The 15,656-nt window shown below is 38.5% G+C and overlaps 1 protein-coding gene across 1 annotated transcript in view; it reads left to right on the top strand.

The window, feature by feature from the left end:
- COL19A1 (collagen type XIX alpha 1 chain) overlaps window positions 1-15,656 on the top strand; it is a gene marked incomplete at its 3' end in the record, with an annotated part of 197,051 nt that overhangs the window by 137,438 nt on the left and 43,957 nt on the right. Inside the window, exons 17-23 of the mRNA XM_081998313.1 lie at window positions 4,408-4,461; window positions 8,977-9,039; window positions 9,840-9,884; window positions 10,848-10,883; window positions 11,793-11,828; window positions 11,937-11,990; window positions 13,211-13,264. Coding sequence (XP_081854439.1) covers window positions 4,408-4,461; window positions 8,977-9,039; window positions 9,840-9,884; window positions 10,848-10,883; window positions 11,793-11,828; window positions 11,937-11,990; window positions 13,211-13,264 — 342 coding nt within the window. The remainder of the gene's footprint in view (window positions 1-4,407; window positions 4,462-8,976; window positions 9,040-9,839; window positions 9,885-10,847; window positions 10,884-11,792; window positions 11,829-11,936; window positions 11,991-13,210; window positions 13,265-15,656) is intronic.

The following is a 15,656-nucleotide window of genomic DNA, read 5'->3' on the forward strand; positions in this document are numbered from 1 at the left end:
AAGGCTTTCCATTTATTTGATATACAAATAACATCTGAGAGTTTGGGGTTGATGGCAGATATAGCATTCAATCCTTCCTGGGTTGTGTTGTTGCAGCAGTTTCATTTGTGGAAAAACAGTAAAACATGGTGGCAAATGGGAAGGGAGAATAATTTCTTGGTTTTGACTGCTTGCAGGATTACAGAATCCTGCAAGGATTCTGGATTGAAGGATTTGACAACACAGGATTACAGTGTTGAAGTTGAGACATCTAATAAGTAGGCAGTGTCATCAAGGTTCAGTCCCAATTGTAGATCGCCATCTTTAATATGGATATCGAAGTAAAAATTCTGCCATTAACTTCAGAAATCAGAGTTGAGTGAGCGCCTCAGTCAAAACACCATGAGTATATCTATCTTATTTTTCAACATTAATTTGAAGTGACAATTCACTTCCAAAATAAAATGAATGGAAAAATTTATGTCCTTGTATCTCTTCTGATGTTGGGGAACAAAGAGGCAGTCAGGCACCTGTGATGTTTCATTGCCTTCTAAATCTTCCTAATGTCCCCTCATATTTAAGTACCACTAACTTTCTGTAACAGTGTAATCACAGTAAAATACAGGGCATCGTATTTCATAATTTAGTGATGATGTCTCAGAACATATCTGTCTTGTTCTAGTATGCTGCAATAATGTTCTGCCAGGTCTTACTGATTTATCCATCAGTTTTAATAACCTTTGCCTCTTTGACTTTAATTTGGCTTTACCATCTTCCTAGTTTTTTATAGTGTCAGTCTCCATGGGAACTTTGTGATTGCCTCTCTTTTATTAGTTAGTTTCCATCAGATTGACTTTTTTTTTCCCCAAGGAAGTAGTCTGTTTGGTTAATCAAAATCATGGTTCTGTTTCTCATCTTTTTGAAGTCCTTCATCTCAAGGGAAGTACCTCTACTGGAAAGGAGAGCCATCAGAGTTTCACAGAATTATCTTCTACATGTAGGAAAACTGTGGTTGTGCCATTTTGTGCACTGCTACAGAGCAGATGCACCTTGCCAGGGAAGGCTTTGCTGTCAGAATGCAAATCATGACCTACACTGTTTACATGCTTTGTCAGAACACTTCAAAATATGATTACATAGGAGCCAAATGATACCGGGGGTATTAGCACCTTCTATGCACATGTGAAATTATCAGATATGAGGAATGCCATCTGTGACAAAATCATTGCGGTTCCTTTCATTGTCATTTTCCCTGAATTGCCTGATGGTTTATACAGCAGCAGCTCTGAAGTAAACAGTGGAGATCATCCTTAGAAAAGTATAGTAACTGGTTATTTAGCTTATAGTGACCCAGAATACACAGCATTTCATAATTTTCCTTGGATCTCTAGCTGAAATCAGTGGATAGAGGGTTTTTCATTTTTTCTGGGAATACTTTAGAGACTTGCTGCTTCACTGCTATGCATTTGACAGCAGTTCATGTTACAGAAGTCTTAACCAGTTGAAAATAATAGTATTTTCATCTTGACTAATTTCTATCTTGGGTAGAAGTGATTTTGATCTCTCCCTTCCTGTAATAGTTTTACAAGTCCTTTAGCATGAAAATGGGAGAAATTTTAAACAGATTCTTATTCTGAAATTGTAGAAAGCTGTTTTCTTGTTACAATGCGTAACACCAGAATATTTCTGTTGTGTGACGTATGTGTAATAACAGTGCACATAAAACAAGTAACAAAGACTGTCTGCAAAATTAAAATTTATGAGAAAAACTCCAAATAATCTCTTACATAGTGTCTGACTGTTAAACAACCTCCATTTTTTTGAGGAACAACGAATTTTCAAAATCGAATAGAATTCAATTTCCTAAAGCAGTCTTTAAGGTGCATATATGGCAGCTACATTTTCCCCACTAACACAAAAGCTGCAGAGGGTAAATTGTCTGTAATTATAAAAAGCCCCAGAGGAGGACAGTTGCCTTTCTCCCGTGTCTCTGTTAAATGCAGGTCATTCAGACCAAGACACTTAATTAAGTATATTGTAATCTTATTAATGTAGTCAAATGGGGACTCAGGGAAAAGAGGAGAGTTTATCACCTCTGGAAGAAAGGGAAGGCAACTCATGAAGAGTGCAAGGATCTCGCTAGGTCAAGCAAAATTAGAAAGCCAAAAGCCCAGCTAGAGCTCAGTCTGGCCACAGTCGTAAAGGATAATAAAAAATGTTTTTACAAATATATTAACAACAAAAAGAGAGGCAAGGAGAATCTCCATCCCCTACTGGATATGGCGGGGAACAATGTCTCCAAGGACAAGGACATGGTTGAGGTATTTAATGCCTTCTTTGCCTCAGTCTTTAGTAGCCAGTCCAGGTATCTGCAGGGTATTCAGCCCCCTGAGCTGGAAGATGGGGATGGAGAGCTCGTAACTGGCCCATAATCCAGGAGGAAGCAGTTAAGGACCTGCTATGCCACCTGGACACCCACGAGTCTATGGGGCCTGATGGGATCTGCCCAAGAGTACTGAGGGAGCTGGTGGAGGAGCTTGCCAAGCCACTCTCCATCATTTATTAGCAGTCATGGTTAACAGGGGAGGTCCCAGAAGACTGGAGGCTTGCCAATGTGACGCCTGTCTACAAGAAAGGCCGGAAGGAGGATCCCGGGAACTACAGGCCTGTCAGCCTGACCTCTGTACCGGGGAAGATCATGGAGCGGTTGGTCTTGAGAGTGCTCACAGGGCATCTGCAGGACAACCAAGCGATCAGGCCCAGCCAGCATGGGTTCATGAAAGGCAGGTCCTGCTTGACCAACCTGATCTCCTTCTATGACCAGGTGACCCACCTAGTGGATGGGGAAAGACTGTGGATGTTGTCTACTTGGACTTTAGTAAAGCCTTTGACAGCGTCTCCCACAGCATTCTTCTGGAGAAACTGGCGGCTCGTGGCTTAGGCAGGTGTACTCTTCGCTGGGTGAGGAACTGGCTGGATGGCCGAGCCCAGAGAGTTGTGGTGAACGGCGTTAAATCCGGCTGGTGGCCGGTCACAAGCGGTGTTCCCCAGGGCTCGGTTCTGGGGCTGGTCTTGTTCCATATCTTTATAGATGATCTAGATGAGGGAATCAAGTGCTCCCTCAGTAAGTTTGCAGACAACACCAAGCTGGGTGGGAGTGTTGATCTGCTGGAGGGTAGGAGGGCTGTGCAGAGGGATCTGGACAGGCTCGATCGATGGGCAGAGGTCAACTGAGGAGTGACTGAGGGAACTGGGATTGTTTAGTCTGGAGAAGAGGAGGCTGAGGGGAGACCTCCTCGCTCTCTACAACTACCTGAAAGGGGGTTGTGGCGATGAGGGTGTTGGTCTCTTCTCCCAAGTAACTAGTGATAGGACAAGAGGAAATGGCCTCAAGTTGCACCAGGGGAGGTTTAGATTGGATATTAGGAAAAATTCCTTCACCGAGAGGATGGTCAAGCATTGGAACAGGCTGCCCAGGGAGGTGGTGGAGTCGCCATCTCTGGAAGTGTTCAAAAAACGTGTGGATGTGGCGCTTCAGGACATGGTTTAGGGGACATGTTGGCGCTGGATTAATGGTTGGACTTGATGATCTTGAAGGTCCTTTCCAACCTTAGTGATTCTGTGATCCTGTGTGAAATGTTTCTTATAGCCATCACAGGTGGCTGTAGTTCATATTGTATGATGTGAAAATTTCAACTTAAAGAGAGATACTATGCTAATTTGTAAATGTAACTGAGTTTTAGTTCATAAGACTGAACTTTTTGTGTTCTGATCTGATTTACACTTAAAAATCTCATTGAGAGCCTGGTTTATGGCAGATTATGTCTAAAAATGTTTTATTTTTCCCAAGCACATGTGTTTTAATCTCTATATCCTAAACTTGTATTTATGTAGAAAGTTGCTTCTCCGTTGTTAAAATTCTTAATGAAAGGTGTGTGTTTAAGTATAAATTTGCAAAGCTAATAAAACTAAGAAGTTAGTCTTTCGGAGAATTCTGGCATTCCTCATTTTCACTTTCTGTACTCTAAGTTAAAAATCTAACTGTTTACTTATACTAGGAGCTGCTTCAACATCAAAATTTGTGCTTTGAGTTAGTGGAAAGAGTTTTAAAATGCTGCAGAACAAAGAGGCTGCTCATACCAGAAGGCATTCATATTAAAATTGATATGGATGTCAGCTCTGCCTTCTCTGACAGACGGATTCACTCTAAAAAGTTGCCAGTTTTCAAAACTCTGGGATTTAGAAACTGACTCTCCTTCTCCTCTGTGCGTAAAAAAAAAGATATAATGAACTTACAGAAAATAATTTACTGTATAATCACATAAAACTGTAAACCCTTTTACATGACCACTGCTTTTTGAATACAGGTATGTAGATGTAACATTAGTTAAATTAAAATGACCTTCTGATGTATGTTTTTCCATATAGGGTCCTTCTGGACTAGAAGGAGTTCTGGATTCATTGAATGAGCGTTATAATGAGGTATGGCGATTTGATATAGTGTCTGTGTGTGTGTTAAGACTGTGAATTATCTAAGGTAGAAATGACCACAGGTTTGATCCCTGCAAATCACATTCCAAATTAATTCAAAAGGTAGATCCTTCCCTGTCCTGTTTCTGCATCCCTGCACAGGCTCAGTCCACGCTCCAGTCACATACCTACTGTGTCATCTATCCTGCTGCCGTGTGTCTTACCTCCCATCCATCTTCTACTCACATATTTTTGCCTGGTATAAATCAAAAAGGAGGTGGATAGACCACCTACCTGTTAGTGTAAAGCACCAGCTCCCCGTTTCTAAACCGAATTGTTCTAAACCATACTTGGCATTTCTTCTTTCGTGACCTACTCTGTTTGCTATCCTAAGAGTAGAATAGAAAGACAAGGAGGCATAATTTTAAAAGATCTGCCAGCAATCCATAAGAATTGTCTTGATGTTTGTATTAGAGACTAATAAAAATATTGTCTTAATTATAGAACCTCCTGCAGCTACAAGTACTTCATAGAAAAAAGTTAAATAGCGTAGGACAGTGTTCCATGTGACAGAGCTTTTAAATTCTTACCAGAGATTTTTCAAATCATTTAAGCAGTGGTAGTGTCTGCCATTGGAAGGGATCGTAATTCAAAGATCACACAAGTTTTCTTAATTGATGCTAAAGTGAGTACTTAACTTACCTGCTTAGAAAATTGTATTCCATTCAAAGACTGATGAAGCACTACAGGATTATTTGCTTTAATACAAAGGTTACTGTGTGTATCACACCGTAAGTCATGCAGATCAAACCTGGAAGACATATGTTTCTTTTAATATCAAAATGCATAACTATAAAGAGCAGTTGAATTCAGGATATTTTTCTTAAATAACATACCCAGATGAGTACTAAGGTCTTCTTTTGAATAGGGATTCTGGAGTGAAAATCGTGTCAAACACATCTTTCCAGTCGCTTTTATCGCTGAAGTGATTTCTCTGATATTTCTGACATTTAATCCATTCCAAATCGGTATATCACCTTAGAACATGCATTAAGAATTAATCATAGTTTTATATGATAACCTGGGCAGGGACATTTTCATACCTGGAGACTTAGTTTCTGGGTTTGCTCTGCCATTTCATATGTATGTGTTGAAGTTTTCTGTACTTTGGTTTTATACCTTTTGTTTTCTTACCAGTTTCTTTCTCCTGCCAAAGACACCTTTCCCTGATACCAGTCCTGATTCCTCTATCAATACCATATTTATTGCAACTCATTGCCCACCTCTGGACTATTCATCTCTTTACCTGATAGTGCCTTTAAAGTTAATTCTGGAGGAGGAAGTACAAACAGTGGTGATCTTCAGGAACTGGCAAGCATCTGTCTCCAAAAATCACATTTCTTATCATTGTAAGGCTCTAAGAATTCCTACGGTGTCTTATATTTCCTAACTAACAATATTCTGGAAAAAATGTAGACCAGCTGCTCAGTGTCTATGAATTAATCATCTTTTAAGTCCCATACAGCTTACCAACTTTCTTCTTCCTTCAGCTGTCTAGCTTGAAGATTTTAATGACTCTGTCATGAGCAATTAACTGTTCAACAAGGAAATGCTGTTTGATTTCAAATGAGAGAGGAGATGGCTTTCTCGTCCAAGTAGCAGGTTTTAAATACGCAAACTGTGTAACTACATGTTCAGATCTTCCTAGAGTCAACTTAAGTCTCCAACTGCTACAGCAAACCTATTAGTTTCTATACATTTTATGATGGGAATGGGATATTCCAATGAAGAACAAGACCAAGACATCAAAGAGGTCATCAAAGCAAGGACAGCTTGTCTGCTTTGCCATTGATTATTGATTTAGGCAGATATAGACACCAATAACTTTATTTTTTTTCCCCACACTCTTACGTAGTATGACGAGTCCAGATTTTGCTCAGTGCACCTTGGAGGTACTAAGCAATCTTTCACACTCCAGTATATAATTTGCAATGTGCCTCAATTATTTGCATTCATAAGATGAAATTTCAGTGATACTCTGAGGTTTTTGAGATTCCACACACCACAGGAAACAGTCTTGTCATTTTCCAGCATTTCATGCATGTTCTCAAGGATTTCACAAGGTTTTCTTTCAGTTTGTTTTTTTAAAGTGTTTAAATTGTGACGACATTTTTGTTGCTATAGAGGGGTTTTTTTTTTTCCCCCCTGAGGATGTTAGTATGGCTTCTTTGCATTGGTGTTTCTAGGAATCATGAGAAACTGCTACCAAGAAATCTGGGGGATCAGTGAGAGAGATATCTTAATAACCATCGTAATTAATAGTCTTTTTTTCTGTAATTTCTCTGTTTCTGAGCAGATTATTTGTGATTCTTCTGATTTCTGTATGGTTTCAATGAGTAGTTGTAATTGCAGTGTATTTAAATAATTCGTTGCAACCAAGCTTTTTCTGGCTCAGTATCAATCGCTTTATCGTGTAAGGAGGCTGGAGTGCAGGTCTTCAAGAGCATAATTTACTTGATCCATGTATACAGTGAAAGAGAGCACTATAAATACAATTGCTGATTGCAGCAGCAAATCGTGCTGCATGGCAAACCAAGATCAACAGTCCTTCTTTAATGAAGGTGAGGGGAACCTGCTGAGGAAAAGTAGCAGCATTGATCCTTAATGGGGTGGGAGACAGCACTGGACCATTTCTTTCCTCCTTGTTCTTCCTTTGTGCCTGTTCTTGCAAGCCGTGTGACTATTTTTATATTCCTTCTTGTTATGCCTTTTGCGCTTTTAGCGTAAATGAGATGCTTTGTGCGTGTTCGAAACACGCATTTTGTTCTCTTCGTTATGTCAAGAAACTGGTTCTGCCCTGCTCTGTAGATTACATTCCTTCAGTGATTGGTAAATGGTGCCTCTTGATTTGTGTTTATACACTCTTGGGCCTCTGTTATCATCCTTTGCCTGGGCTTTCAAGGCCTCTGCGTGTCATCTTTTTTACTTACCGGTTTTCCATACATAGATGTAAGGTCACTTCAGTCAAACCTGCTCCTAACCATCTTTGGAAAGGGCATACAGATCACTTTAATCTAAAATGTTCTGCAAAACATAAAAATAAAAATGAAACTACAACACAAAGCAATTGAAACTACATCACAATCTGCTCAGGAAATGTTTCAAAATCATTATAATTTGTAATAATTATAGATTATTCTTGAATAACTCATTATTACTTTTCTAAGATGTTTTTCTTCAGCATATCTTACTTACATTGTGTTGTAAAGAGCAAATGACCTATAAATATGCAAAAAGCATAGAAGTACCTGGTCAAATACCTTTTTTTTCCCTCCAAGTATGCAAAAGAAATACACAACTTGGAATAAATCAAAAGTTACAGTATACTCATAGTAACAGACAGCTAGATTGTTCTCAGTCAAGCAGTAGTCAACTACTCAGCAATACTCAGGTTCCCTTCTTTGGGTATCTGCCTCTTGCTCTGGAGCTGATTTTGTTAATTAGGGTAGTAACAGTGTTTCAAACCCTAGACACTGAAGAAGACCCTTCAGGACATTAACATTTATAAAAGAATTTTGAATTTTATTCAGGTTATATTCAGTTATCGACTTCTGAAATTATTACCAGAGTGTAAACAGCACTTTTATTCATCACGATGTTTTCCCATTTTAGAGATACAGAAACTGGAACATGGCAAGGGGAGTTGGCTTGCTCAGGGTTCCCATTCAGCCCAGTGGCAAATGTTGGTCTAGGACTTGGGCTCCTTGGGTCCAAACTTGAGGTCATTTTTCAGGGTCATTGGTTTTCTTGCTTTTTCCATTGTCATTAAAAGAAAACAAGTTCCCCTTAGGCAGTCTGAGCCTGGCTTGGAGAAGAGGAAACTGTTTGCTTTGTATTTTAGTGTGTTTTTACCTTGTACAGAAGAATAAATAGAAGCAGTGCAATAATACCTGAGCAAGTATACAACCTGAACACCCGGTCCTTAAATCTGTCTGTTTTCTTTGAGGAGCAATTTGAGGAGCCTGCTGATCGTATTCATTCACTCTCCTTCTGCCTCACTACTGTAGTAGACTTAAATTAGTTCTATTTTACATTTCATGCTGCACAAAAGTAAAAAGCTTGTGTTTTTGTCATTGGAGAGAAGTGATTTTTTTATTGTTCTTTTCTAACATACTTGAGAAATGTACCGTAATAATAAGCATAAAAATATGTACTTCACACTGAGTTAAGAAAAAAAAATCCCAGATTTACACAGCAATATTCAACATAGACATTTCCCTTTTATGCTTTTGTTCATCTTCTGCTAGTCTGGTTAGAGTATGAATGCATGACAAAGGATGTGTTGCTGCAATACATCACTTAGATGTACTGCATAGGCATTTAGTATCACTTTCTAGTAGAAAATTAGGACTTCTGAATTTACATACTGGTAAATTAGATTAAATAGTTTTGGTAAACAAATTGTTACAGTAAATTAACGGTGACATGTTCTGTTCTCTGATCTTTGGTGGTGATATTTTTTCACAGAGTGATACAAGACTACTAGGATTACTTGGGACCCCTGGACCTAAAGGCCAGAAAGGAGATGTTGTAAGCATTTTGGATGAATTTGGAGAAATGCCAAAGTGCCTATCTAACCTGTCTCTCCCAACCTTAACACAGTATCTTTTATTTGATTCATCACAATGGTCTTTGAAGGAATAGACTTTAGATATGACTGGCTCTTTGATCTGTGTGATCCAATATCCAGCTCATCGTGCTATCCTGCAGGTGCAGCACATGAGCCTTTCTCCTCTAACATGTGATAACCAGAAAGGGAAAATGCAGGAAGAATTATGTGTGGTTTCTGTAACGTTGTCTGAGTAGAAGTCAAATGAGCTGGCCTGCCAGTTATGGGGGAAAAGACTCTAAAAAAAAGTTGAAATTCAGAAAATATTTTTAATAGTAAATCATTAATATTTAAAGCAGTTTCTCTGTAATGATTTGACCTACTATACCCCCAAAAATTACAGTCAGCCTCTAAAAATTACATGGAGGTCAAATTCTGAATCCATGTTGTATGACAGTATATTGTTTATAGGCATCTGTCCTGTTTAAACAGTGGAATGAAATTTTAACAATTGGGTGCCTTTTAAACTTGGAAGAAAAGAGACAAATGCTCTGGATATGTCACAGGATTGACAAACACTTTTTATTAAGAAGCCTGCAGATCTGCTGTAGAAAACAGTCATTTAAATTAATTTGCAGATGTTTAAATCTCAGATTTCCATGGCTGAAAAAGTTAAGATTTTGTGCCCTACACAGAACAAAGTATGGTTGAAAGGGAGAATAACTTTATTTGAATTTCTTAGAATATGAAATATTTTAAATATAATTTATTTTGTTAAAAGGGTCAAAAAGGAGAATTGGGAATGACTGGTGCAAAAGGAGAAAAGGTATATTAATTCCTTACTTCTGTGCTTATGTGTGATACTAGAAGGTGGCTGAATACACTGATTATGAATCAAATCTTGGAAAATATACTCAGGATCAAGAAAATATATTTATGTATAAGAAAAGCTGTCAGTCTCTGAACGTCCTTAGTCATTCACTCAAGCCCCTCCTTGAGAGAGTATTTATGTATGCAAGTAAATTTCTCTATTCCAACAGCTCACAAATTCCTTAGCTTTAAACAAATTCACACTTTTGCTGAATATCGGTTTAAAATTATGTTTATATAAGTTTATGACCAGTGATATCCTCACAAATTAGATGCCATTCATATTTTTTCAGGTTACAAATGCGATCTTCAATATCTATATGAAAAAATAAGAGTCTTTAAGTGATTAAAATTTATAAATAAACTTCCTGATTTAATATCTTTTCATTTAAGTTTAAATTTTCCAGAAAGATATGGCAGGTTATGCCTGCCATTCTTATGGGGAATAAGTATGTATTGTGTTTTCCTAGGAACGTGTGATGTACCCAGTTCTTCATCCATTGAATAACAGGCATTTGTCTATTCAGCTGTTATGCTTCCACTTGGTTTCTTTGATCATATCCTTGTGTATAAACAGTTTTCATGCAGGCAGAAACTTTCTTACTCTGTCAACATGACAAATGCATGATTTTGTGTGTTACAAAACACTTGTGTTTTAGAATTTGTCAGATTTCTACACATCATCACTCTTTTTAGTTCATGTTCCTGATCCTCCCTCCTTGAAAGGATCATGCATGTCATGGTCTTGTCATTAAATCAACATCATCCCTCAAGTAAACTTTTGTAGTCCATATACTTACATTTTATATAGGTTTAAAAAAATCCATCATTTTTCAAGTACTCTTCACCAAAACCAGACATATGTACTATTTACCATTTGAAATAAATCTGTGTTAACCATTTCCCTATGTTCCTATAGGGAGTTCCTTCTGAAAAAGGGGACAAGGGAGATCCAGTAAGTACAGCTATGTTTTGAACTGAAGATGTGCATAATTTATGCGATATGATTTTCATACTGTATTTGTGTATTCATTCACAATTCACTGTGTTTTTTGATTGTGTATATCTGAATATGTATTGTCCCTTTCTTATACTTGCATCAAATTCACACAGGTTATAAATAAAAAACAGAGACTCCCTGTTCTTCAGCATTTCTGTAGTTGGTACAGTCCATGAACTGAGTTTAAAGTACAGTCTTTTTTTTTCCCTGAAAGTTCGTTCTTTCAGTTATTTCACAAAATTATATGTGGGCTGAACTGTATTATTTTAATTGTTTTACTAGTTTCCAGTGTGGCATTTAACAACAGGCAGTTTTCTTACAGCCATTTCATGTGTGCATAATTTTTTTGTTATTTTGGGGGATATTTTCAGAACGTTCATTCTGTAAGAGTCTGTTTACATGTGTTGCTTATTTTTAATTACCTATTGTCCTCTCTTATGACATTTGAGACAAGCTAGTTATGTTGTTTAATACACAACTGAAGGTTGCTCAGATACTTGTGATTAACATATTTTAATAACGAAAATAAAGCATACTGTAATAATGTGTGGTTTTGGAGATGAATAGTGTGTCACCAGTACAGATTTAGTAGTGAAGAATAGGCTTTATTCTGGAGAAGTTCTTAAGCAAATGTGTTTTCAAACAATTTTTCTTTAAAACACTAGGAAGACCTGCAAACAGAATTAGTTTGAAAAAAGAATGCCTTTCTGAGTTTGCACAAGGCATCACAAATTATTTATTAATGCTTTCTCAATATTTGTTAAGTTTGCAAACTATATTATAATATTTTAAAGTAGGAAATCAAACTTTTAGTTGATCTTAGTTAAAGTTTTAACTTCTTACAGTTGTACCTGCTATTTTCAGGGAGAAACTGGAATGGAGGGATCAAAAGGAAATAAGGTATCTTTTGATTTGTACACACTATGTACATCACTGGTGTATATAGCTGATCCTGGGGGACATAATAGTAAACTTGGGTATTTTTATTTTCTCAAACAATATCATTAGGGTGAAACAGGAGACCCTGGACAACCTGGTCTTATTGGAAATCCAGGATCAAAGGTAGGTGAAAGATATTTTTGTGGTATTAACAACCATTACATTTTATGCTGTTATGTAAGAGGACTCTGAATGCTATCAACTCTTTACCTAGTATTAAAGGGCAGAGAATGCAAACAGTTTATATCAAAAGTTTGTGCATGGATCATGGCTATTTTACTTTCAATTCATAAAATTCTTGTTGATCTCACCATCTATCACTCAGCAAGGAATATTTATGCAAAGCTCAAATGTTATTTAGTCACTCATGAATATGAGCACCCATTGTGCAATTACAAATCCAACAGTAGCTGGGTGTGTTCTCTTTATTTATCAATGAGGCAAGGAGCACCCACTGCCAGTACCTATGCGGTTCCTATGTTTAATCCTATGAGACTGCAGTTAATGTCAAAGTAGGCATTACCTTGCTTTGAGGAAAGCAACTGAAGCACAAACGTTCTTGAGAATCTCTCGTGATGCCTTGAATTGTATCAAGTAAAGGTAGAATTGGAAACTGTGAAAATGTAACCTCCACCCAACATTATTGATGTTGGGTATAATAGTACCCAAGTTCCTTAGATCATCAAAAGAAATCACAGGGGGAATAGATGCAGCTATACAGTCCACAAAACTGTGGCCTCAAAAATTATTGTCTACTCTAATTCCTTAGACTGCCCTTTGGAGGCTAATGTCCTTCCTTGGTAGGAGCTACTGAAATATTTGTTGTTACTGCAGTGGAAATCTAGGTCACCTTCACACTGTATACCTTCCAGAAGAGCCTCATAGAGATCTAAATGATCATTAGGATTTGCACCAAGTCATCCTTTTATGTCTACACCTCAAACCTATTTTCTTTCAGTGCTCTGGAGTCCTTCTGATGAGACCTATTCCAAAAAAAGAAGGAACACTACCACGTAGTTAAAAAAATCATTTCTAGATCTGTCCCTTGAGGGAGGAAATCTTCATTTATTCCTTTTATTTTTCTTTCCCTTTAGATAGTGCCTTTGTATTTACTTGTATTTGCTTTGCATACATACTTTGGATTTTGTACATATAGGTCCCAAAGCTTTATTGGACTAAATGTCAGATTAAGGGAGAATGAGCAAACTCTACTTCTTACTCTATGTAGAAGAGAATTCTTAATGCCAGATGTATTAATCTACTTATATATGAGAACGCTTTACACTGAATTACAACAAGGTGTATTGACTTTTACCTCACACGTCTATTATATGATTTCACAGGGACTGCAAGGACCTCCAGGACCTGTCGGACCCAGGGGACTGCCAGGAGAAGTTGTATGTATTGTGCAGTTTCATCAAGCTGTAGAAGTGTGGTGTGTGAACAGTTAGTACCATAGAAGTTATCATAGGTGCTCCTTTTGTGGGTGGTACTACAGCAATCAGGGGTCAAAGCACAGTAGTATGGGATGCCTCAGGATAGAGTTCTGCCATTTGCTTATGTTCCTTTTGTCTTTGCGTTACCATCTGAACAAGAAAGAATGACAATACTAATTTGTCTGGTTCATAGATAATTAGCTCTACAAAAATCACTCTTATCTCACAGGAATAGGTGAAAATTAAAATAATCTCTAGCAAGGTTTTAATAATGTTACATCATGATCTGGAAAGGACATTGTGTGTGGAGCAAAATGAGAAGAAACAGGGAAAGTAAGAGTACCCCAAAGATTTCAACACATGGCCTTCCCTATTTCTGTCTATGGTTTTGTATTATTCTGAATTGTTTTACTTCCTGTAAAAAGGGTGAAGATTAATAAGGTGAACAGAACAAATAATTATGTTTATTATCTTAGAGTTTACATCAGATTTATGAGTAAAACTCATATTCAGAGCAAGACATAATTCCGTTAAAACTAGGGACAATATTAAAATCTTTAGCCAGAGTAGAAGTACTGGTTGGAAAGGAGAAAACTCCTTTTTTTAATTACTGTTCAACAGATTAAATTACTAAAATACTTCTTCAGAAAGTGGAATGAGAGGTTGTTCTTATGATTGTCAGTTGATATTCCACTTTAATTGTGCAGAGGCTTACTGACATTCATAAAGTACCTGAAGACATTATTTGGTTGCTATAGGTGAAAAATAGCTTAATTTGTGAACAGTGACAGGTGGCAGATAGTATGTGTTCGTGTGTCCATGCAAGAATGTCAAACCTGAACTGTTGAACTCTCAAGCAGAAGCCTACTACTTGTTAGATGTAGTTAGACTCTTTAGATGGCAAGAACCGAGGGGTGAGAGTACCCAGAAGTGGCACCAAAGTAGTAGGGTTCCTGAAAAGAAAAACATGTTCTCTTAAGAAAGAAGGGGAAGACCGTAGAATCATTAAGGTTGGAAAAGACCTTTAAGATCATCAAGTCCAACCGTCAACCCAACACCACCATGCCCACTAAACCATGTCCCAAAGTGCCACGTCTACATGTTTTTGAACACAAAAATCTTGGCTGGAGGAAAGGTGCTGGAAGTGGGCGAAGGTCCTGGAGACCAGGGAGATGTATGGAAACGATTGCCAGGGACCTTATCCACTAACCTCTGAGACTGGTAACTGAGCAGCTGCACAACACAAACCAAGACAACTTTCTGCCCAACCATCCCAGGTGAGCAACAGTCACCCTGCTGGAAAGGGAAGTCAGGACCCAGTCGACATAACTCTAGCTAACAGGGGAACAAGTGAGAGTGTGAGGTAATCAAGAAGGGTAAAAGCTCTTATCTCAGTGGTTCTTAAATAAACCCCAGTATCCAGATCCACTACAGGCTGTCAGATGGTGTCAGAAGCAGGATACACACGGTCTATTGAACCTCGAGATTTTGATCTGTTGAAGGAGGCCCTCTGGGAGGAGTGGGGAGGACAGGAGACCTCACCAGAGATGCAGTGTGCCTGTAGCCTTTATGCCTGTGGGTGCAAAACTGATGGGTTGGGATTGTCGAGGCAGTGGTGGGGCGGGAGGAGATAGATGTCTCAGAGGAGTTTTAACGTGCCTGTAGTTATGCTTTTGGGTACCCCACGTTCAGGTCTGCCAAATGGTTGGGGTTTGTCAAGGTGATGGGAGCCTCCTTCATGGGGTCTTAGTGTGCCTGTAACTGTTACGCTGCTGGGCAACAGACTGATGGGTCCGCTGGCTGGTCAGGATCTCTCAGACTGGTAGGGGCATCCTACAAGACCCAGCAAGCGTGGTAACCCTGGTGCCTCCAGGCAGGAAGAGCACAGATGAAACTTCAGTGCAGTCTGAATACTCTAGGAAACATCTTAAACCATTAGTCACCGTTATACTAAGCTTGAAAGTTCCCTGGGCATTTGAATTGACACCCTAATATACCAGAAGGTCTCTGGGGAGGAGGTGGCTGCCCGCCTCCCAGATTATGGCGCAATCCCCTTTTAGGAGGCAACAACGTTCTGCCTAATCCCCCATGTAAACTGAAATTAGGTTTGGGCTCACAAAGATGTCTTGTCACATAACCTAAGAAGTGTCACCTACCCCCTCTCCCTGGTTCTCCTCCCTCCCTTCCTCTATAAACCATAAAATGGTTTTTAAGTACCATTTTGGAGTTTTGAGTGATTAGATGCAAGAAGTGGACCAAGAAAAGCAGACAGTGGAGAGCTTGGGTTTAGCCCTACAATTAAGCCATTCACCTGAAAAGAACTGGGATTTTGATCTGTGCTCTGGTGGGTTGG

Source organism: Phaethon aethereus (genome assembly GCF_964289735.1).
Source record: "Phaethon aethereus genome assembly, chromosome: 3".
NCBI lineage: Eukaryota > Metazoa > Chordata > Aves > Phaethontiformes > Phaethontidae > Phaethon > Phaethon aethereus.